Genomic DNA, 22,976 nt, shown 5'->3' on the forward strand with positions numbered 1-22,976 from the left:
CAAAATGCAGCTACGAGGAGTCTGGCTGCTTCCTTAACGGTCTTTGTTTGGGCACCAGCTGTTTCTCCTTTAATTTCTTTAAGTGTCAGTTTCCTTAGCTTAAACCAGAAATAATAATAGTGCATATCTAATGTGTTGCCTGGCACACAGTTAGTGCTCACAATAAATGTGAACTGTTCATTATTCTCATTGTTATTCAGGTTGCATGAGATCATCTGTTAACCATTCTATTACTGCTCCAGATCAGAGCAACCAGCCAGAGGCGTGCCTATTCTGTGTATCCCAGTGTTCGGCCCATAGTAGGAATTTAATACTTATGAGTAAAGTACTACAAAAGGATAATTTTAAAAAAAAATAGCACCAAAGGAGCAAACCTAACTTTAAAAATCTTTCTGAAGTGCCCATCTTGTATATTATTTCACTGAATGCTCACGAAAACCGAGGTAAGGGTGTGAACTCTCTAAGTCATTCTGCCTCTGATAGCACAAGGTTCAAAGGAGCCCACGTCATGACCCAGGGAGTGGGGTGCACTGGAGCCGGGGGACACAGATGGGAGCTGAACCCAGGCGAGAGGAGGCCACTCTTTGCCCTGGATTCTTTTAAAGTTTCCCGCGGGCTCCACCGGCGGGCGGTGCAAACCACGCCCCTTTATGCATCCCCGCCCCTCCTGCTGCCGCGCGCCAACCCACCGAGAGCCAGGCTCTCCCAGAAAGCCAATCAGAAGAGGGCTTAGGCAGGTGCCGCCTTTCAGCGAACCAATAGGCAGGCGGCCGGACGGGGCTTGCCCGGGCAAGTGGGAACTACCGGCTGCCTGGACGCCACGTGCCGGCGGGTGGAGAAGCGTCCGGGCTTCAGGTGATCACGGGGACCCCGCTAGGGACAGCGGGGGTCGAGGGGGCCGGCGCGGAGTGTCCCTGCTCGCGGTGCCCCGTGCGTGTGTCCACCCCCAGCCTGCGGCGGGGGACGCTCGGACCTGGCCGACCGGTTCTCGGGGCCCGCGGGTGTGTAGGCCGGGCCTGGGGCGCCGCCTGTCCCGCGTCCCCGCCCTAATCGGGGGTCTCGGGCCTAAGGGGACGGCGATGGGTGGTGGGCGATGGGCGATGGGCCTCGGCCTGGCTGGGGCCGGACCGCCGCGGCCATTGAGTGAGCAACGCCGAGTCCTTCCCTGGGTGCGGTCAGGCCTCCCACGCGTCACTCCTATGACGCGGCTGTTGCGGAGGCCGTGCTGGGCTGTCCTCGGACTTCCTTGTCCCGCAAACTTTTTAGTAGCGCAGGGGATCTTACCCAACCAGGTTTTCTCAAATTGGAGCGATTAGTAGTGTTTTGTCTTGGGGGTGTGGTCTTGCGGTCTTAATATACAAATCCTCCCCTCCCCTTCCCCAAAATGACGGTTAAGAAGGTGCGGGGGATACGTCTGGAAATCGTTTTAAACCGTCTAAGCGCTTTCAACCGACATCGTAATGGTTTCGGGTAACGAACTGCCTTGGGGACGTCCCTAACCTAGTTGGACTCTCGGATTAATAAACCAACCCTCGTTTTATGGGGAGGAGAAGGCGACCTGGTGCCGTGCGTGCCTGTCGCTCTTTAGTGACAGAGCCCTGATCAGCCAGCAGGTGGGAGGCCCTGATGCCACTGGCGATTCTGACTCAGTGGGGACACTGCTCTGAGGACACTGCTGCTGGGCCCCGGTGGCTGCCGGTGCGCAAAGCCCCGGGTCGGGCGGGGCTGGAGAGAGATCGGTGTCTGTTCTTATCACAGCGGAGGTGTTATTTCAGCGAAATGTCTCCCCAGCCTCGCTGTGCTCACCTGGGGGGCCGGGGGAGGGGGGAGGAGGCGCGCTCATGCTCATTAATAGCCAGGTCAGGCAGGTAGAACAGGGCTGCTTTCATTTTTTTTTTTTTTTAAGTCTACATCTGAGGACCCTCCCCACCCCCTACCCCGCCCCATTGCTTTTAGAAAGAGGAGCGAGAGGAACATTGATGCAAGAGAAGGGTCAACCCTTTGCCTCCCATATGCACCCAGACGGGGCATCTAACCTGCAGCTTTCTGGCATCAGACAGCAGTGCTCCAACCCGCTGAGCAGCCTGGTCAAGGCTGCCTCCCTCTTGAAACACAAGGCCCCTGAGACCTTTTCTGGTTTCTCTGAAACGCTACCAACAGGGTCAGGGCGGCCAGCGACCCCAGTCCCTACCTCAGGCTGACCTGCGGGGCCCTCAGCCCTCTCCTCCTCAGAGGCCCGTTACCAGCAGCCTCAGTCTCGGGCTTCCTGGGCCTCCTTGTCCCCATTGCTGGGCTGAGGCAAACTGAGTAAGGCCCTGCGTCTGCAGGCTCCGCTCTGTGACTTGTCAACATGAGGAAGCTGATGTAGTTAAGAGTCCTTTTAAAAGGGAGAAGACCCCTCAGGGAAGTAAGGGGTGAGCAAAGAGGGGGGATGAGTCAGGTTGGGTCACTGCCTTGCCCTGGCCCAGGCATCCCCAAAGCGTTCCTGACCTGCACCCTTCCTCCCATTTCTCTTCATCTCCGCTGCCATCGCTCAGACTCTTACCTTCTGGATGGCAGTGATCCTGTCCCCTGCCCCTCGGCCTAGGGTGAGTGGTGGTTCCGGGTCAGTCTGTGGGTTAAGCCCAGACGTGGACCAGCCTCCAGGAGCGGTTCTCTCTCGCTGTCCACCCGTCCCCTCACCTCTGCCTCCGCACTTCCCCATTGCTGTACCAAACCCCTTCCCCTCCCTCTATGCTGTGTTTTGCCTCCTGGACCCTGTGTCAGCGTTTTCTCTGCCTGGATGCCCTTCCCTCCCTGGGTCCTTGGCAGACCTTCCTGAAACCTGTCCAAGTGTCTCCTCGACTGCCAGGCCTTCCCTAACCAGGCGTTTCTGCCTGTTCCAGTACCTGACGTGGGGAGTCGAGCACCTGCCCCTAGTCCACGGCGCCCACCCAGAGTGAGGTTCTGACCACCTCTCCCCGCCAAGCCAGGAGTGCCCTGAGTCCACAGTCACCCCCAGCTCTGTAGGCCCCGCAGTCTGGCTTTTGTCTCTTGTTAACTGAGCAAGTAACGAACCTCTATGCCCCAGTTCTCTCACCTGTGACATGAGGGTAATGCTTTGTTTGGGTTGTCGGAAGATTGATTCCATGGGAAGTACTTAGGGCAGCAGTTTGCATGTGGTATTGACTATATGAGGTCAATTATCATTAAAACAGGTCCTCGGCCCAGTCCAGGAGCCCGAGACATAGCACCGGCTGTGGGGCAGGGGGGCAGGGGGGGTGCTCACCACAGGGGGGAGTGGGGAGGCCGAGCTGGCCTGTCCCCAGTCCCCATCCAACTCCTGGGCCCTGTGTGTCCTCTCTCCAGGGTGCTGCAACGTCGGAAGATTACCTCCCAGGCCTCCTTCGCCCTGAGAGGTGAGCAGATTGGGATGGTACCTGGGGAAGCCCCTGAGTCTGCCCAGTGCCTGTGCCCTTCGCTGGCTGGCCCGAATGCCAAGGATGTGCTTCGGAGAAAACACAAGCGAAAGAGCCGACAGCACCAGCGGTTCATGGCCCGGAAGGCCTTGCTGCAGGAGCAGGGGCTGCGGAGCGCACCCCCAGAGCCAGCATCCTCCCCACCGCCCGTGCCATGGGGGGCACCGCCGGGCACTGAGGCTGCCGGCCGTGGGAGGCAGCATCCCAGGGATGGATCCGGAGGTGCCCCGGGCAGCGGAAAGTCCACCCCCAGGGAATGTGCTGGGCCCTGGCCCAGCAAGTGCGTGGCTATCGACTGTGAGATGGTGGGCACGGGACCCCGAGGGCGGGTGAGTGAGCTGGCCCGCTGCTCTGTGGTGAGTTACCACGGTGACGTCCTCTACGACAAGTACATCCGGCCTGAGATGCCCATCGTGGACTACCGCACTCGCTGGAGCGGCATCACTCGGCAGCACATGAGCAAGGCCATCCCCTTCCAGGTGGCCCAGAAAGAGGTGAGGGCGGGCGGGGAGCTGTTTGGGTTGGCGTGACAGGGTGCAAAGAGCAGCCCTGGGTCTGGGTCACTGCTTAGCCACTGGAAGCGAGAGACCTTGGGACAGTTACTTAACTTCTCCAAACACTGGATCCCTTCTCCACAGAGAGGGGGGTGCAACCCTGCCCCGCATGCACAGAAGGGCTGCTGGGGCGTCACTCCTGGTCATGTCTATGGGAAGGCTGTGCCAGCTGCCAGGTGTGGAACAGCTTACATTTTACATTTTCCGATACAAAAGTATAACATCTCTGTACAAAATCTGTAAGGCCCACAGTGCTATCACCTTCAGGTGTTAATATTTTGGTATATTTCCCTATGTTAGTTTTCAGGCCTTTGAGAAAAAACTAATTCATGGTTGGGGGATCCCCAAAGGTGCTTTAGCATAAGAAACATCTCAAGCCTTGTTAATCTTAGGTCCCGAGTTCCCTCCATGTTCTGATTCCTTAAGTCCCTAGGCCTGCGGAGGCACTGGTGTATACGCGCCTAAAAATCATCAAACTGCAAACTTGCACAATGAGAACCTCAGAGCTTATGGGGAAATGGGTTAGGAACACAACACTCAAGAAACATCATAGTGACACCTCCAAAATAAAAGGATGGCAACCTAGTAACTGGTTCCACAGTTTTGCACTTGTTAAATGGTTAAGCAATGCATAAATACACCAATAAGAATGGCACTTTACCTTGAAAAGACCTGAAGCTTCTCTCGTGGAAGTAGATGTCAGAAGGATTGCAGTGAAGGGGTCCAAGAAGTTACCTGAAATCAGATAGAAAGTGGGGACAGCAGGTGAGGGTGGCCGTGGCCGCTCACACAGGTGAACGGAGCTCCCTAGGAGGTTTGAGGGGTGCGCGTTTTGTGCATTCCCACCTGGCTCAGTTCCCCTGCGTGTGGTTTTCTTCATTCACTTAGCATTTCTCAATGGCGAAATCATGCACTATTCTCAAATCATGTTCTAACACATTGAGTGTATTGGAATGTCTGCATTTTAAAAACAAGCATTATAGCAGAACTTATTAATGTTTCCGGGTTATTCTTGGGTCTAGGTAAATTTGGTAAATATGGGCATGCAGCATCTGCGTCCTTATTTTTCACATGACTAGAGTGGTGTGACTAGAGTTGTGGCATGTCCTTATCACTGAAGCCTCAGTGCACCTTATCTACCTGCTGGGAAAGCCAAGTTTAGCGACAGGGCACGTGCTTCCGCAGGGGCAGGCTGTGGGAGGCTGGCAGCTGGCAACACGGAGCGCCAAGCCAGCAAAGAGGGCCGGAGGGGTTGCAGGCCTGTGGCCCTGGACGTGACCGCTCTGGAGCCTGAGGACGGTGGGAGGCAGGGAAAAGAGGTGCACCTTGCACAGGTGGCCAGAGCTGAAACAAGGCAGCAGGGTCCTGTACGCAGTGGGGCAGAGGGACAGGATCCTGAAGACAGACTGTGTGCACGGGGCCATGAAAGGTCTGTCTCCAGTGCCAGGCACAGCTCTGCACTTTACCCAGTGGTCCCCTCCTGTGTGCGGAGTTTTCATGGCACGTCACCTGTCAAGTCAGACATGGTCCCTGCAAGTTTACAGTGCGCTTACAGTGAGGGGAAGTAGACCTTCCACAGCTAAATGTGTACTTAGTGCCATGGATCCCCTGCAGGACAGGACAGGAGTCTTAATGCCAAGAGGGGGCCGTGGGGTGGCCTCTTGACACGTGAGCTGAGACCTGCCTCGTGGGAGTTGGGGGAAGAGTCGATGGGGCGGGAGGGCTGGTGAGGTCTTCAGGCTGAGAGACGGCCTATGCAGCCAGAAAGAACTCACATTGAGTTACTAGGAGACCCTCTCCCAGGCGTGAGTGACTTCAATGCCAACCACCACCCACGGAATGATATTGGCAGCATTCCTGCTTTACGGGTTCGGAGAGTTTCACTGTGCCCCTGGTTGACTTAAGGAGTGAGCAGAAGGGTCTGGACTCCAGCACAGGCAGCGTGGCTGGCTGGAGCTCGCGGTCTCCCGTCGCCGGGCCGCCTCCATCCATGGGGATCTGTGCGCCCACTGGTCTTGGGCCCGCCTGCCAGTGGGAACTCCCTGACTGCCTTCTCTGCTCACAGATCCTCAAGCTCCTGAAGGGCAAGGTGGTGGTGGGGCACGCCCTGCACAACGACTTCAAGGCCCTCAAGTACGTCCACCCTCGGAGCCAGACGCGGGACACCACGTACGTCCCCAACCTCCTGAGCCAGCCTGGTCTCCACACCCGGACCCGGGTCTCTCTCAAGGACCTGGCCCTGCAGCTGCTGCACAAGAAGATCCAGGTGCGTGCGGGGAGCGAGAGGGCCTAGCCTCCGAGCCAGGAGGCCACGGGCAGGGAAGTATGGCTGCGCCTCCAGCTGCTTGTCTTTCCTTCAGCCCATCCAGTTGGGTCTCCCACGTCCACACAGCCTGGACGTCTCTTTGCAGCCTCCTCCTCTCCCCGGGGGCACATTCTCTCAGGCTGATCTCTCCCAGGCCCCCACCCAGTGCAGGCTCTGCGCCTGCACTTGCAGCCTGTACGGAGCCTTCCTCGGTCAGGCTGCTGGGAGCTCCTGCTCCTGCTCCTGCTGTCCTTCACCTTCGTTGTTCCATCTGCTCCTCAAGCCTTTGGAGGCAGTGGTTTTTATCCTGCTTCATGTTTGAGGAGCAGGCTAGACAGCTTGTGCTATGGCTGAGCTTTCAGCCCTTTCCTGCCGAGAAGACCCATGCCGCCCTCACTGTACCAAGCGGGACACCCCGGTTCTGGCAGTGCAGGGTCTTGGGCCTGTACCCAGAGCCTGGTGTGACGGGCCTCGCCCTGGGGTGCGGCAGTGACTGGGGCTCCCGTCCACAGGTGGGCCAGCACGGGCACTCGTCGGTGGAAGATGCCGCAACGGCCATGGAGCTGTACCGGCTAGTGGAGGTGCAGTGGGAGCGGCAGGAGGCCGGCCGCTGCGCCCGCCCCGAGGACAGGGAGCCTGACAGCAGCACGGACATGGAGCAGTACATGGAGGACCAGTACTGGCCCGAGGACCTGGGCGCGGGCACCGGCGGTGGGAAGGGGGAGACCCAGGGCAGGAGGGTGTGAGGGAGGAGGGGCTCGTGGGGAGCGGGGCCGGGAGAGCACAGGGCGCCCACCTGGGCGGGGGCGGGTGCAGCCGGCTTCCCCCAGGTCCCAGGAGTTGGGATCGGCTGTCTTTGGACTCCCTGCTCTTTTCAGGCTGCTGTTGGCCCCCCACCCCCTCAGTATTGCTCATGGCACTTTACAGACCCCCTGAAAATGTCAGGTGGACTGGCTGCTAGGGCCCGCAGCAGTGGGTCTGCACCAACGGACTGCCCCAGGCTGTCAATTCTGCACCCCTGGGAGGGGCGGCTGTCAGTCTCTTGTTTCTCCGCCTACCTCTTCCTCCAGAGTCACTGTCAGGTTCAGAGTGAACATGCCCAGGAGCTCTGAGTTACGGTGACTCTGGAGACGCGGTCCCTTTCTCCCTAATGGAACTCTGGCTGCAGCTGCCGGAGGAACTGGTTCCAGGCTCTGAGGGGACAGCAGAGCCTACAGGCTCCTGGGGAACTGTCCCTCGCACACCTGGCAGCGAGAGCACCAGCCACTGTTAGGGAGCAGGGAGAGTGGATACGCCTTGGGTGGGGACCAAATCAGGCGTGTCCTGCCCACTCCACTCCACTCTTAAGCAAACACCTGCAAACCAGGACAGCAGTTTGAGATCTAGGACCTCTGTGCCCAATTGCACCCAAGGGACCTTTATTTATTTATTAGGAGCAAGGCCACCAGGGAGCAGAGCCTGCGTGTCTGCTGGGGCTGGGGCATCGGCAGGTGTGCCGCGTGCCTGCCCTTGGCAGTCAGGCACTTTGATTGATACTGTGATGGCTGGATTTTCTCCACATTTCTAAAGTTGTCTGTCAGGATTTCACCCCCACCCCACTTTTCTTGTTTCCTAAGGGGCAGTTTGGGGGTACTGGGGTAACCAAAATCTCAGGTCAAACAGGCCTTTGAGCCCCGTATTCTCTTGTCCTTGTCACATAATAGCTTTGAGACCTTAGGTACCTATGTGACTTCACTCTTGAGCCTGTTCCCTCATCCACTAAATGGGGACAGCGATGTGACCTACCTCTCAGGGTTGTTAGGAGGATGAAACACTAGCACTCAGCACAGTGCCTGGCACATAGTAAGTCCTGGTCCATGTGAGCTGCTGTTTCTCTTGAAGGACCTGTTCCGGCCTCTTCCGAGTAACACCTGAACACTCTCCAGGGCGAGGGAGTTTGGCCCAGGCAGTGCTGTCCTTGTGTGCTGTCCCAGCAAATGAGGCACAGGCCTGTGGGGAGGACACCGCACGGAAGTTCAGTGTACTCGCCGTTCTCCACAGCGTGTTGCCCGGTCGTACTCTGTGTCCCTCTGCTGTGTGTGGAGGTGACGGCGGTTTCTCACATCAGTCTGAGCAAAGCAGCAGGGCCAGGAAGGGAAAGACACCACAGAAGCCACACCACTGTGAACCCAGGGCCACAGGCTGTTCCGTCACCAACTGTGTCCCTGTCGGCAGAGCAGGGAGCTGGCACAGTCGCTGACCACTGCTGGCCCAGCTCCAGCGCTCTGTTCCGGGTTCCTTAGAAGTCCGGCTGACGCCAGACGCACAGCTGGGTGGCAGCTTCTATTCTTTTCTCTGTGGGTAGAAGGAAGACGAAGCTGTAACAATGTTCTGGACTTGGCCTGGGTTCTAAAGCAGCGTTGCTGTAAAAACTGTTCTGGAATAAAAAGATTGGGAGAGTGGGTGAAGCAGCCTCTTCTATGAGTCTTCAAGTCAGGGTTGGGGGCCCTGGGTCCTGCTGGGCGCTTTGGTCTTTGAGGTGGGCAGCTTTCAAAGTGATGCTTTGAGAGGTGGCAAGAAAATGTTAGAGCTACAAGATTTATATAATACACATATAATAAGCATGTTATAACTGCCCTGTTACAGAGCATAAGTTTATGTAACTGTTTCTCTCCCTTGAAGGTATGAATTCACTTTTTTTACTCTTAAAAGAAATTTTTTTTTTAGTTTTCATTGTAAAGTACACACCATAAAATTTACCACCTTAACCATTTTTAAGTGTAGCGCTAGTACATTCACACTGATCTCCAGAATTGTTTTTATCTTGCAAGACTGAAACTGCACTCATTGAACAACGCCTGCCCATTCCTTCCTTCTTCCCGTCCGTGCCTGGCAAGCACCACCCTCTTTCTGTGTCTGTGAGTGTGACCAGGTGTCTCCTGTAAGGAGGCTCCCACCGCCTCGGCCTTCTTGGGATCGCTTGTTCCCCGTAGCATCATGTCCTCAGAGCAAACCCACGCTGCAGTTCGGGTCAGACTTCCTCCCTTGGTCAGCCTGAACGATACCCGTCCGGACAGACCCGCCGCGTCGTGTTTGTCCCTTCATCCCTGGCGGGCACTGGGGTTGCTGCACCCTCTTGGTGGTTGTGACTAATGCCGCTATGAACAGGGGTGTGCAAATCTCTGTGGGATCCTGCTTTGAATTCTTTTGGGTAAGTCCCCCCTCACCTGAGGTTGCCTTTCAGGCAAATGCATTCTAAAGATAGTGAGTAGGGAATTCCAGAAATAATTCACAAGTTTTGGATTGAATGCCCTTCTGAGTAGTATGGTGACACCGCATTCTGTCTTGTTCCCTCCCACCTGGGATGTGACTCATCCCGCTGTCCAGTGTCTGCCCTGTAGACACTCCCCTCCCATTAGTCACGCAACAGCCTCTGTTATTAGATCAACTGTATCAAATAACCCTTATTTTATTTAATGATCCCAAAGTACAAGAGTGGTGATATTAGCCATTCAGATACACCAAAGAGAAGCCATAGAGCACTTCCTTTAAGCGAAAAGGTGAAAGTTCTTAGGAAATAAAAAAAAAAAGTATATTGAGGTTGCTAAGATCTAGGTTAAAAACGAAATCTTCCACCCGTGAAATTGTGAAGCAGGAAAAAAAACCCTGGTACTTTTGCTGTCACACCACAAGCTGCAGAAGTTATGGCCACAGCGCGTGATGCGTGGCAGTTAAGATGGAAGACATTAAACGTGTGGGTGGGAGACAGGAGCAGAAAACGTCCTGATTCACTGCACTGCGTGGTGTGAGAAGCCTTGAGCCCGCACGGGGACCTCAGCCAGGGCTCTGCTGAAGTGAGCGACAAGTAAGGGATGGTCACATGGGCTCGGGAGCAGGTTTGCCCTGAAAAACACAAAAAGCTGTCTGCCGACGAAAAAGTGGATTAAGGCTCGGTACTATCCTGGTTTCAGGTTCCCACTCAGGGTCTTGGAATGGATCCCCCAGGATAACAAGGACTGCTGCGTACCCGGAAATGGAAGTGTTGGATGCTGGCGAGTCTGTTCAGCTTTTTGAGGACCTGTTTTTCCGTAGTGGCTGCACCATTTTACATTCCCACCCACAGGACCCAAAGGTTGTGACTTCTTCACATCCTCACCAACACTTGTTATTTTCTGGGCTGGCGTCGTCCAGCCCGCCATTTACGAGCCACCCACTTGGCCCACACCCTGCGCTCGGTGCCAGGTGTTCAGAGAAGGCCACATGGTGGCCACCCCCATATCTGCTACTGTCACAAGAGGCAGGCCAACCGTGCCAGGATGCCTGTCGGGTAAGGCCGAGAGGTCTGCCCTGAGCGACTCACCAGCCGTCACCTGACCCCGCGAGACCTGTGGGCTTGGTCTGGCCATGGGTGACACCGATCAAACCTTGGAACCCGGGGTAAGGATTCCTCCCTGGACCCTGTTAATCGCCAGTGCCCACGCCCAACCCCAGAGCGTGATATACATTTGCAAAAGCTCAATATGACTCAGGTGGGATTCTAGGTGCCAGGGGGTTTCCCACAGCGAACCAAGCAAGCGGGAGGGGAAACTAAATGAACAAGCAAAATACGTGGTCTTCCAAATAGTGCGGATTCCTACAGATGAAGCTCAAGGAGAGGGTGGCAGATGCAGTTTAATAGAGGCCAAGAAAGGACTCAGTGGGAGACCAGAGGGAGCAAACTGGATAACCTGAAGGAATAGTTTTCCAGACAGGACAGCAAATGCCCAGGCCCTGGGGAACAGGAAAAGCCAGTGCAGTGGAAGGGAGTGAGAGGAGAGGGCGGTGAACGTGTCGGGGAGGGGCCGCGCTCTGCAGCACCCTGACTCTTCCATGAGAAGGCCGAGGCCTGACCCCCCCGGCCAGCGCTGGGGCCCTGCAGTCCTCGACTGCGAATTCAGGAGACACCCTTGTTCTGAAGGAGGCCAGAGGGCCTGTGCCGGATTGGAAGGGGTCACCATGGGAATACACAACGGCCTTGGATTTAGGGTTAAGCCTAAAACAGAGGCCTCAAGTCCGAAAAATGCCCAGGACATTGGAAAGGCTGGTGGGACAGATGAAAAGAGTGTTTTGGAAACTGCACAAGAAGTGAGGTTTGCCTCTTTTTTTTTTTTTTTTTTTTTTGGACAGTGGGAAATCACTGTGACAAACAGTGCAAAAGATTAGAATTTGGGAAAAAGTACTCTGTTAGGATGGGAGGGGCATTTTCCAGCAGGGCATGGAGATGGAGGTGAGAAAATGGGGAGCCGACGGGGGCAGGTGCGGGCTGGGTGGGCGCAGCCTGTGGAGCGCAGGAAAAAAGCAGGGAGGACTTAGAGATGCAGATTTGGAACCAAGCAAAGGACCCGCGGGGACAAGAATGGGAGGGGCGGCAGGTGAGCGGGGAAGGGGTGGTCTGGCGGGCATTGCTGTGTGCGGGTCTCCGGGGGTGCGTGGGGTCCTGCGGGGGCAGCAGAAACAACACCTCCCACTAGAGCATTAGGGGGCTTACATTTTCAACGCACATGAAGTAAAAAAGTGAGAGGAATTATGCTTTACCTCCTTCTATATCAGGGTAACAATCCTTTATGCTGTTGAAAAACAAAAAGTCCCCAAAAGAGTCTGAATTCAAGTAAGGTTTGCTCATTCAAGTGGGGACTCAAAATAATCTCTGAAACCGCAAATTTGAACCAGTTGAGCAACAGACTGAAACAAGGCCTCACAGTTGAGACCCATTTCAGTACTCGGTTTTGCTCTGGAGGTCTGTTCAAGTCGGATGTCTCTCAGCCAGAATACCAGGGGCTTGGGGAAATTCCTTTCCAAGCTACAAATCCCACAGCTCAGGGCTTATTCTGCACAGATCTAGGGGAGGAAGGAAGATAGGGGGCTCCCGACGTGTTGTGGAAACTCGTCATGGTCCATGGAAGCCGAATCTGTTTCTATCCTAGTTGTAACTCATTCACGTATTCAACAAATACTGAGCGCTCCTTTCTATGTGCCCGGTACCATTCTAAGAGGTCCATGTTCCAGTCTGGGAGAGAGCAATCAAAAGGAAGTAGGGCTGGGCTGTGTGGGGCTCCCTCCAAGCCTGCTTCTCTTTGTCCCCCAACAGTGTCAACCCAACCCGAGGCAGAGCCCTGTGAGGGAGGCACCCCGAAGGAACGGAGGCTGGAAGGGCTCCGACCCTGCCTCCTTGTCTTCCCTGGGCCGGGGTGGGCGCAAGTCCCTCCCTCTCCTCAACCTCCTGCCATTCCCCATTGAGAGCCTCAATGTCCCAAGAACCAGCTCCCCCTGCCCCATAAAAACCCCCTGGGACTGTGAGTTCGGTGGTGACCTGGAAGCTGTGGGACCTTCCCTGAGCTCTGTTTACTCAGTGGGTGGAGAGTGAGAAAGGAAAGAAAGATGTCGCAATCCACTCTGTCCACGTCAGAGGTGTCCTCTGAGCGATGAGGTGGAAGACAGGGGCAAGGGCAGGACAGCCAGCCACGGCGCCTGCTTTCCTTGTCCGTTGAGACTCAGGCCACCGATCTTCCCTACCTACCACTAGGAGGTGGGGCAAGGAACCCATGTTCCGGCCTCCTGCCCCTGATTTCACTTGAAAAACAAAACTGAAACTAAAGCAGGGCCAGGTTTCCCGTCTTGAAGTCACAGATGAGTCACTGCTAAGAGCAACTGCAGTGGCTGAGAAGTGGCACCAGAGAGGCAGACGTGAGACAAGGGCACAGGAGGCAAACCGGTGAAGGTGGGGGCCGGGGTCATGGCTTCAGGGCAGGTCCCGGGGGGTGGTGGCGGGCCAGCCAGGGCAGGTGGTCTCCTGGTCCTGAGGCTGCCAAGCAGGACTGGCAGCCCTGGGAGCACCAGGCTGGGAAGCCAGCAGGGTGGCAAGAGGCCAACATCCTTTTGCGAGGTGGTGCTGTGACAGGAGCAGGGCAGAGGGCGCTGGCTGGCAGGGTGGTGGCCGCGGTGCCCAGAGCCCTGGCGGGCCCTCACGCGATGCCTTTCCTGCCGTCCGCCCTCCAGCGCAGCTGAGCACCCCGCGAGGCATGGCGAGCGGCTTGGAGGCGGTGGCCATGGACTGCGAGATGGTGGGGGTTGGGCCCCACCGGGAGAGCGGCCTGGCCCGGTGCAGCCTTGTCAACCACGACGGCTCAGTGCTGTATGACAAGTTCATCCGGCCTGAGGGGGAGATCACCGACTACCGAACGCGCGTCAGCGGGATCACACCCCAGCACATGGACAGGGCTACGCCCTTCGCCGTGGCCAGGTGGGAGGTGAGTGAGACGCATGGGCCAGCCGGGCCCAGGGGGCCGTGGACACACCCGCCACATACACACTTCCTGGCGCCTTCCCCAAGGGCCAGATCCGTGACCGGTGTCCCCAGAGGCCTAAGATTCCCTGCCACCCCCGCGTGGAGAATCCCAGGGGGTGGAGAAGCTGGTTGGTGTCTCCATCACATCCCTGAGAAGGAAGGCTCCCTGACACCAGAGAGCCACAGACGCCCACCAGGGAGCAGCCTTCAGGGCTTCTGGTCCGCCTGATGTTCCCCAGCTGATTTGGGGGCTGAACTCCCTGCTCTTCCTTCCACACCGGGCTGCCACTGGTGAGCCCCGCGGGGAAGCGAGGAGCGGGTCCTGGCAAAGGCCCTCCGGGGCTGCGCCCTTGGCCGGTTTGGAGATCCGGCCAGAGCCCTCTGGGCCAAGGGGAGTGCTCGCTCCCGGACCCACGGAAGGCAGGCTGTCCGGCAGTCTGTGGTCTGCGCTGCCCCCGCCCCTCCTTCAGCCTTCTGTGACAGTTTCCCCAGGCTTCGCGTTCTGTTTCTCTGAATTACCAAATAGGAAGCAAACTCAACCACTCTAAAGGTGGCCCCAGGTTAGTCACTTCTGGGAAAGTTTAGAAGGGCAAGCGCCCTCATTGGTTTCTGGGCCAGTGGGGCGTGGAGAAACCCGAGCACAACAAAGAGGACTGAGGTTTTTCACAGCATCTCACAGGCTCCCACACCCGCCGCCCGCCCGCCGCCCGCCGGGTGTGAGCTGGAACCTCGACGAGAGCGGCTGTTTACTGCGCCCTGGCTGGAGGCCATTCTAGCACTCAGTCCCCAGGCTCATTCAGCCGCCAGGCCAGGAGGGCTCTCAGGAGTAACACGGGTTTGAATCCCGGCCCGCCCGTCACCCGCTAACTTACCGGGCGCGAGTTACTCAGCCTCCCTCAGTGCCCCGTTCCCACACCCATAGAACACGGAGAGGGTGATAATTTCACAGGGTCCTCACAAGGCTTGAGAAAGGGCCAGGGGAGAGCGGTTCTCTAAGGACTCACGGTAGCTACCAAGGCTGTGTGTCCCGTTTCCCCGTGTGATGGACGAGGACATGGAGGCTGGCCTGAGCTCAGAGGATTTATTGGTTGGCTAGGGCCCTTGTCACAAAGTGCCGCAGAGCGGGTGGCTTAGACAGCAGAAGCGGATTGTCTCGCGGCTCTGAAGGCTACAGGGCCAAGATCAAGGTGTCGGCGGGGATGGCTCCTTGTCAGTACCGTGGGGGAGGATCTGTTTCTAGGTCCGCGCCCCCGCCAGCTTCTGGAGGCCTGCTGGCAACGCTCGGTGCTCCTGGCAGGTGTCTCTCCTCCATCTCTGCCTCTGTGTTCACGTGGTGGTCTCCCTGGGTGTGTCTCTGCGCCCACATTGCCCCTCTTTTTAAAAACGCTAGTCACTTGGACTAGGGCCCCCCCTAATTACATCAGCAAAGACCCTTATTCCAAATAAATCACATTTTGAGGAGTAGGGCTCTCCACAAATGAATATGGCGGGTCAGGTGACGGTTGCACAATTCAGCCCATCACACTAGAGAGCTTGCACAAGTTCAGAAAATAGAAGGGGAAACAGCGGGCCAGTTTTCAAAACTCTAGAGCCATGTGCCAACAGGGTGTCACCAGCCATGTGTGGCAGGGAGCCCCTGGAACACAGCTGGTCTGAACTGGCAAGTGCTGTAGGTATAAAACACCCACTGGATTTCAAAGACCAATTAAAAAAAAAATCATAACCCCTGGCCGGCGTAGCTCAGTGGGCTGCAGCATTGTCCCGTATCCAAGGGTTGTGGGTTCGATTCCCCGTCAGGGCACATACCTAGGTTTCAGGTTCTGGCCCCCAACTGGGGATGTACGGGAGGCAACCAATCGCTGCTCCCCTCTCTCATATCAATGTTTCTCTCTCCCTTCCTCTCTTTCTCTAAAGCAATTAAAAAATGTCCTCGGGTGAGGATAAAAAAGAAAAAATTTTTTAAAGATCGTAAAGTACCGCGTCATTTTTTGTATCAATGACATGTTGAGACGCTAATATTTTGGATATATTAGGGTAAATAAAACATATTAAAACTAATTTGACCTATTTCTTTTTACCTTTTTAAACATGGCTATGAGATGACTTAAAAGTCTTTAGGTGGCTGCTGTCACATTTCTATTGGGCAGCAGTGATCTGGAGGTGCTAAGAGGGAGCTGGGGAGCCCTGCGGGGGGGGGGGGCAAGGGAGAGCCCAGCACATCCTGGTGGTTCTGGAAAGACTCCATGAGGCTGGGGCTGTTGCAAGGGGCGGGGGGAGTCTGTGTCCGCAGCTGAGTGGGGCCACGAAGAGCCACTGACGAGTCTCGGGCGGGACCAGGGCAGGATCAAAGCCAGTTTCATGAGGGCTACAACGGCGCGGCGCGGGGCGGGGGGCCAGGGCTGTGGAAGGCAGATGGGGGTGAGGAAGGGAGGGCGATGGCGAGGAGAGTGAGAGCCCCTAGGGAGCCGCTGAGGGGCTGGGCCATCAGCAGGGCTGGCGAGAAGGAAATGTCAGGACAAGGCGGACGGGACAGCCGTGTGAAGACGACGGAGGTCCCGGGGCACCAGGAGGCGCTCCGTCCACTCAGATCTCCCCTGAGCAGCGTGGGGGGCGGCAGGACCCTGTCCTCCCCCCTCCCCCAACCTCCCTCCCCGTCAGAGCGGCCAAAAGGGCAGAGAGCCCAGAGCAGGGCGACGGGAGGCAGCAGAGAATGCTTCTCACATCTGGACCTGGGTGGTCAGGCAACCCCCAGACATGGCCTGGGCGCCGGGACACCCCACTGCCCGCCTGCACCTGGTGCGGAAATGCCCTGGCTTCTCCGTCGGAGGGTGTGCCAGGCCCGGCGCTTTTCGGGAGGGGCATGACGCTGTGACCCGAGTCGGCACTTCGTCATCCGAGGAGAGGCCAGGATCTGAACGCCATGTGGGTCTTTTGAACCGCATCTGAGGTTCACACTTCCTGCTCGGTCACTTACTGGGCTATGAGCTTCGGCAGGTTGTGGGCCCTTCCTGAGCCTGTTTCCTCACCAGTGAAAGGGAAGGGCTGATGCCTTCCCGCCCTGGTCCCGTGTAGGTTGGATGCAGTGACGGTCACTCATGTGCCCGTGGAGAGAGAAGGGCAGAAACCCAGAGGACCCCTCCGAGCCCTCTCTCCAACCCTCCGAGACCGCGGTCTTAGCCACTGACCCGCATTTTCTGCCCGCTGGTCGCCGATCTCCCTTCCCTGCAGCCAGAAAACCTCCCCAGGCCTGGCTCAGATCACAACCTCCCCACCCCCTGTTCCATCGCTCCCCAGGGCTCCCCAGACCCAAGGTCCTCCTCGCCCAGCACTCAACCTACCCACCTCGCCTGCCTCCTCTCTCAGCTCAGCCATGACCCGCCTGTGGGTCAGCCAGACCTCCGCTCACCCTGCACCCCTGCCCCTAGACATCCTACCGTCTGGCAGGCCCCGGCCAGAGGACAGAAGTCCTGTAGGACGCCCCTCCCCCAAAGCAGACTGTCAACTCAAGAAGGAACTCATGGGGAGACTGAGGTCCAGAGAGGGGCAGTGACTTGCCTGAGGACACACAGCAACCTGGGATATAGCTTAGTACCCAGATTCAGGGCTCTCACCTGGCAGATTAAGGATCTTTTTCTCGCTTTCGTTTTTTCCTAAGAGTAATTTTTAATGGCTTCTAACCCGCCTCTGTCAGTGACTGCTCTTTCGATGGTAGCCCAGTCTGCGGGCAGCATCTACCCCATGCACGATGGGGTTTGCAAGGGACAACTGCATTTGCAGGTTGCAAACAAGGAAACCAGCTCTTGTGAAGCCTCGGGTGTAGGAGGGAAACGCAGACAGAAGGGAGGTCACAGGCGCTCGCGGGCAGGAAGCTATTTCATCTGTAACCAGCACAGCAGCCCCTGTCTCGGGGGGTGGGGGGTTGCCTGACTAGGGCCCCGTCCCCAGGCAGGTGCCTCTGGGGCTCGGCCAGATGGAGGGCGACGTCACCATCCATGTCCCCCAGGGTAGGCTGCCTTGTGGGAAGACGGCAGAAGCTGGGGGCAGCAGACAGGACAGGAGGACAGAGGGGGACGGGGCCCCCTCCTGAAGATGACAGTAGGGCACCTGGGCCTCCACAGGGACAACGTTTTTTTTTTTTGTTTAATCCTCACCTGAGGACGTGCATATTGATTTTACAGAGAGGGGAAGGGATGGGGAGAGAGGCAGAGAAACATCAATGTGAGAGAGAAACATCAATCAGTTGCCTCCCGCATGCCCCGGCCAGGGATCAAACCCGCAACCCAAGAATGTGCCTTGACAGGGAATTGAACCTGCGACCTTTCAGTTTACGGGACGATGCTTCAACCAACCGAGCCACACTGGCCAGGGCCGGAAGGACAACATTCTTTAGAGTCCTTTACAGCCACCTCTCCTGGCAGCCAGGAATGAACAAACGGGGACATGAATGAACAAAGGGAAGGGCGGAGGCGTGATGGAAGCAGCAGCTCTGGCTGCCCCACAGGCTCCGGTGCAGAGACGGCCACATTCCTCCAACACCCACGACCCCCTGGAACGCCCTACGGTTTCGTTTCGGTAGATTCTAGAGTACGGACCCGCCCTCTGGATTGTTAGCCAGGGCCCCAGGTGACTTTCTTGATGTGGACCAAGCTCGGAACTAGAGCAACACCCAGGGGAAGGCGAACGCGGGCAGACCCCAGGGCCCGTCGCTCCCCTGCCGCGGGACCCGCGGACACGCCCCTCTGCGGCCCCGCCCTCTGTTGGAAACCGAAAGCCTTCCAGAGGCTGTGCTCCTGGTTCGAGGGGCCTTCGCTGAGCGCCCTCAGCTGCAAACTCCCTGAAGCTACCGGGGTCCCTGGGTTCTCGCGAGGGGGTGAGAATAACACTCTAATAGCAGGGACAGAGTGGGGCGGATGCAGACACAGCCTCTCAGCTCTTAACTCTCCAGCTGTGGGACCCAGGCACCCCGCCTCGTAACCTCTGTGATCCCTGGCCCCATCCTGTGCGAAGTGCAACTAAGAATATTTTTGTTGAGAGCCCTCATGACGAAGTGAGGAAAGTACCTTCCCCCTCCCCTCTACAGTTCTTTCCAGGAATTTGAACGTCTCCCCCGCCCCGCCCCCCGCCTGTAAGGTTTCTTTAGAGAAATGAGGCACTTGCCTCAATTGTACTGACTCAGGAGAGGTCCCACAGCCAGGGTCCTGCTGGCTGGTGCTTCCCCACCTCCCTCTCTGCAGGTACCACTGCCCCCAGCCCTGCCTCAGGAAGCCAGTGAAGCCCCGGCTGCTAACTGGTCCTCATCTCACCAGTGGGGGGATCGAAGCCCAGAGACAGTCTTTAACCTCCCTGGGACCACACAACCAGCGCTGGCCGCCTTCCCCGGCCCGTGCCCAGCATCCTCATCCTGAAGGGCTGCTGCCATCTCCGGGCTATGCAGACTGTTCTCCACCTGCCGCCGCTTCCTCTTCCTTCCTCTGCATGTCTACCTCCCCCCATTATATGTGTCTCCTGTGGTGCTAAATGCAGCCCCCCTCACTGGCCCCAGGGACCCCCAGGCTCGGGAAGTGGTGAATTTCCCGGCAATCCACCCCACAGTGACTTGGGATGACTTGGCCCTCGTACATCTGGGACCGTGACCACCGAATGACAGACAGTTCCCTCAGGGCTGCGTGTGAGCTGGGCCTACGCCAGCTTCTAGTAAGGAAAACAGACCGCATTGTTTGCAAGCATCAAGAATGTCAGCGGGAAAAGGCACATGAGCCAGAGCCAGGCACGCTTCCCCGTTCCCTCACGTACTATGGGCTTTCTCGGGTGCTGGCCAGCACCCCTGCTCCGCCCACAGGGCTCTGCACTGCCTGTTAGAAATCCAGGATCCAGAGCCCAAATGCAGATTTCAGTGAGATGCCCCAGGTGAGCCCCAAGCCCCAGCGCGGGCTCTGTCCAGAGGAGGCCCTGATGAAACCACGAGAAGGGAAGGTGTGTGACGTCTGTCGATGGTAGATGGACAGACCTCGCCCCTCGCAAATAAGTCACCTCAAAGCTCTGAGCCCCAGCTTTTTCTAATGGGTCTCCAAGGGAGAGCATATCAAAGGCCCCACAAGGAGTCCAGGGAGGCTGAACAGGACAGGCGGGTGCTAGCTGTCCGAGCGCACAGGCTGCGGTCCTGGGAGGGAGGGACGCAGGCCGTCCGAGAGCTTCCACAAGGGGCCCGAGAGAGCCATGAGCTGTCCCAGGTGTATTTCTTGCCCCTTCCCTCTCCCCATCCTCTCTAATGGCAGCCTTGGAAAATGAAGGGGACTGGCCCGTGTGGGCAGAGGCAGGCTCTCTGCAGGGCCACCCGCCCTGGGAGAGGAGGCGAGAACGCCCCGGTGCCGGGCGCCGGGCCACGGGTGCTCTCGGGTCGCTCCTGGCAGTTCGGTCGCGTGGCTGGCGGAGGCCCAGAGCAGGCCTGCTCTTTCTGCAGAGCCTGGGGGTGGCTTTGAAAGCTGTTTCTGCTACCAGCTGTGTGCATGTCCCACTTCTCTGATGGTGCTTAGTGCATCACCCCAAAACCTAGTGACTCAAATAATGTCAGTGCTTATTTTGCTCATGTACCTGCAATCTGGGCAGGGCTTGGCAGACGGGGACAACCGGTCAGTGGAGGCGTCCTGCAGGCCAAAGGCTGGAATCCTTGGGCGCGTTGCTCACCCACTTGTCTGGCGTCTGGCACGGGGGCGCCTCAGGCCTGTCTTTCCATCTGAATGTGGTCTCACCAGGCATGGGGGTAGCCCAGGGATCCAGGGATGCTGGCCCCGTGGAGAAGTCAAGCAGGTCGGCCCGTATGCGAGGCGGCCGGGCAGCTGGGCTCCAGCTATTGTGAGATGAGTGTCAAGAAAGCTGCAAACCTCTTTTTGAAATCACCCAAGTAACGCCGCCTAGATGACTTCCCTCCTTGGTGCTCCGGTTTTTCTCCGTTTGCAAAATTCCGTTCAGGACAGGCCTCCCTCCTAGCTAGCTGCGTTATTAGTTTTCTATAGCTGCTGTCGCAGAACCATAAACGTAGTGGCTGAAAACGACACTAATTTGCCATCTTGCAGTTTTGCAGTTCAGAAGTCCTTTCAAGGGGATGAGGGGAGGAGCTGAATATCCCCAGCTTCCAACCATGACTTGGTCTTTCTAGAGACCAGCCCCCAGCCAGGGGCCCACCCAGAGGTGCCTCATTAGAACAAAGACACACCTGCCACCCAGGAAATGGCAAGAGTTTAAGGAGCTCTGTGTCAGGAACCGGCAACAGAGACCTGTATTTATTTTTCTATATTTATATTTCATACATTGCTATTCCACACCAAAACCCCTGAAGGAATCAGATGGGCCTGCGGCACAGACCTAAACTAGCAAGGGTGAGGAGGGACTTGGTCCAGTCTTCTCATTTCGTAGATGATGCATTTGAAGTTCAGAGAGGGGTAGTGCTTTGCCCAAGGTCACATAGCGAGCCAAGGAGGGGCTGCTCCCCGCCAGCTCACAACAGCACCAATTCGCCCCGGGCCCACCCGGAGGACATGGATGATGTGTGGGGCGCATGTCTCCCTGGCCAGATCCTGCAGCTCCTGAAAGACAAGCTGGTGGTGGGGCACGACCTGAAGCACGACTTCGCAGCCCTGAAGGAGAACATGAGCAAGTACACCATCTACGACACGGCCATGGACATGGTGTTGTGGGCCAAAGCCAAGGTCCTGCACTGCAGGCGCGTCTCCCTCCGCGTGCTCTGCGAGCGCCTCCTCGGGCGGAGCATCCAGGTGAGGCTCCCTCCCCGCCCGGCAGCAGGCCAAAAAGCCGGCCCATCGCTGGGAGGGTCTGCTCTGCTGGCCTGGCCCTTCCCTCCAAGACTCTAAACCCCACCAGCGGCAACAGAGCACATATTTGACCCCAGAGATGCTCTGGCTCCCCGAGGGGCTGTGTACTTTTGTGAGGTCAGCAGGTATTTATTATGCACCTACACTGGGCCGGGCTGAACGAGGTGCTGAGGACATCAGGTGAGCAAGGCCCTGTCCGTGAGGAGCCCTTGAGTCAATGCAGGTGGCCCCTAACTGGGTAATCAGCACACACCATGGGGAGCGTCCCATGGAAGGAAGGGCTGGTGTCCTGGGAGCAGGGGTGACACGTGGGTGGCCAGATGGGAGACCAGATTTGGATGGAGTCTGAGCCGTGGCTGTTGGTGGAGGAGAGCAGGAGACGGGTGAGGGAAGGGACAGACAAGACCCCGCCTGCTTGGCTGGGGAGCCGGGACCATGTAGGAAGCAGGAGGATTTTGGGCCCCTGTTAGTCTTGAGGGACACACGAGGAAGGCCAGATAGGCCAGCACATCAGCTCGCTGAATAACAAACACCTTCTCAGCTTGCTGGGCAAGTGGCGGTGGTGCCCAGGTGCGCCCTGCAGAGCTGCTCCAGCCGCTCTGTGTGCAGTAGCACGTGTGCATTATCCCTATTGGCCTTGAGGGCTCAGCCACGTCCGGGCCTCAGGCTACAAGTGGCTACAGGGTGAAGCCGGGACTGTGCCAGCCACCTGCTGAGCCCAAGCCTTTGGAGTCCTGGGGAGGCTCAGCCCCCAGACCCGCCCTGGGGCCCTGGCAGTCGGGGTGTGAGCAGGGAAGGACGGTCATGGGGTGGGGCTGCATCCAGCCCCACCCCAAGTCCCCATCTCCTGTGTGTCTGCAGAACAGCCTGTCCGGACACAGCTCGGTGGAAGACGCCAGGGCAACCATGGAGCTCTATCAACTGTCCCGGAGGCTCCAGCGCTGCTGCTGAGGGCTGTGCACAGGGCGCAGCCAGGTCAGCTCGATGCAGCCCCTTCTCCGGGGGCCAAAAGTCTTTGCTTCTTCAGGACAGGAACTCTCTCGCTTTTTGAAAATGCATCTTTAGCAGTAAAATGCTTCTCTATTTTCTCTATGCCACCATCAGTCCTCTTCTTGTCTCTTCCCTTCTTCTCTCTGAGCCAGGGCGTGGGGTGGGGTGGGCGGGGCCCAGTCTGCGTGGGGCTGACAGGGCAACGATCCCTCAAGTCAGGCATGGGGGACAAGTGTCAATTTCCTCAATATCTTGAATCCTGTGGGTCATGTGACTTTGTTAACAACCCCTGCCACTGCCTCCCTCGGCCAGCTGCTTCCATGCCAGCGGGACGGCATTATTTCCTGGGGGTGGCACTGGGCTCAAGGGTCCATCCATCCCATCTTGGAACTGGTATCAGGGCAACAGTGAGATTCACAACACAGGTGCAGGGAGCGTAGCGGGCGTCACCCCTGCCGGCCTTCCAGGAGTGGTGCCTCCTCTCATCTGTAAAGTGAGGAAGCATGAAACTCCAGAGGTGCCCCAGGAATAAGATAA

At 57.4% G+C, this 22,976-nt stretch overlaps 2 protein-coding genes across 2 annotated transcripts; both read left to right on the top strand.

The window, feature by feature from the left end:
• The first annotated feature begins 793 nt into the window (after positions 1-793).
• AEN (apoptosis enhancing nuclease) lies at positions 794-7,063 on the top strand. Its single transcript, XM_054577559.1, has 4 exons — positions 794-855; positions 3,349-3,952; positions 6,078-6,278; positions 6,830-7,063. Exons 2-4 carry the CDS (start codon positions 3,413-3,415, stop codon positions 7,061-7,063), a joined length of 975 nt encoding a protein of 324 aa, XP_054433534.1. The 5' UTR covers positions 794-855; positions 3,349-3,412.
• Positions 7,064-12,770: 5,707 nt separating this feature from the next.
• On the top strand, positions 12,771-22,586 carry ISG20 (interferon stimulated exonuclease gene 20). Its single transcript, XM_054577560.1, has 4 exons — positions 12,771-13,053; positions 13,332-13,582; positions 21,192-21,392; positions 22,311-22,586. The coding sequence occupies exons 2-4, from the start codon at positions 13,355-13,357 to the stop codon at positions 22,398-22,400; spliced, it is 519 nt and encodes a 172-aa protein (XP_054433535.1). The 5' UTR covers positions 12,771-13,053; positions 13,332-13,354; the 3' UTR covers positions 22,401-22,586.
• Positions 22,587-22,976: the final 390 nt, after the last annotated feature.

The sequence above is a fragment of the Pteronotus mesoamericanus genome, unplaced genomic scaffold (genome assembly GCF_021234165.1).
Source record: "Pteronotus mesoamericanus isolate MK-2021 breed Mesoamerican mustached bat unplaced genomic scaffold, CSHL_Meso_final contig_438, whole genome shotgun sequence".
NCBI lineage: Eukaryota > Metazoa > Chordata > Mammalia > Chiroptera > Mormoopidae > Pteronotus > Pteronotus mesoamericanus.

What these genes read in the sequence shown, in the direction of transcription:
- ISG20 (XM_054577560.1), top strand. Translation starts at nt 13,355, where the DNA reads ATGGCGAGCGGCTTGGAGGCGGTGGCCATGGACTGCGAGATGGTGGGG. An exon ending in TCGCCGTGGCCAGGTGGGAG is followed by an intron (nt 13,583 to 21,191) that starts GTGAGTGAGACG and finishes CTCCCTGGCCAG; the next exon opens with ATCCTGCAGCTCCTGAAAGA. An exon ending in TCCTCGGGCGGAGCATCCAG is followed by an intron (nt 21,393 to 22,310) that starts GTGAGGCTCCCT and finishes GTGTGTCTGCAG; the next exon opens with AACAGCCTGTCCGGACACAG.
- AEN (XM_054577559.1), top strand. Translation starts at nt 3,413, where the DNA reads ATGGTACCTGGGGAAGCCCCTGAGTCTGCCCAGTGCCTGTGCCCTTCG. An exon ending in TCCAGGTGGCCCAGAAAGAG is followed by an intron (nt 3,953 to 6,077) that starts GTGAGGGCGGGC and finishes CTCTGCTCACAG; the next exon opens with ATCCTCAAGCTCCTGAAGGG. An exon ending in TGCTGCACAAGAAGATCCAG is followed by an intron (nt 6,279 to 6,829) that starts GTGCGTGCGGGG and finishes TCCCGTCCACAG; the next exon opens with GTGGGCCAGCACGGGCACTC.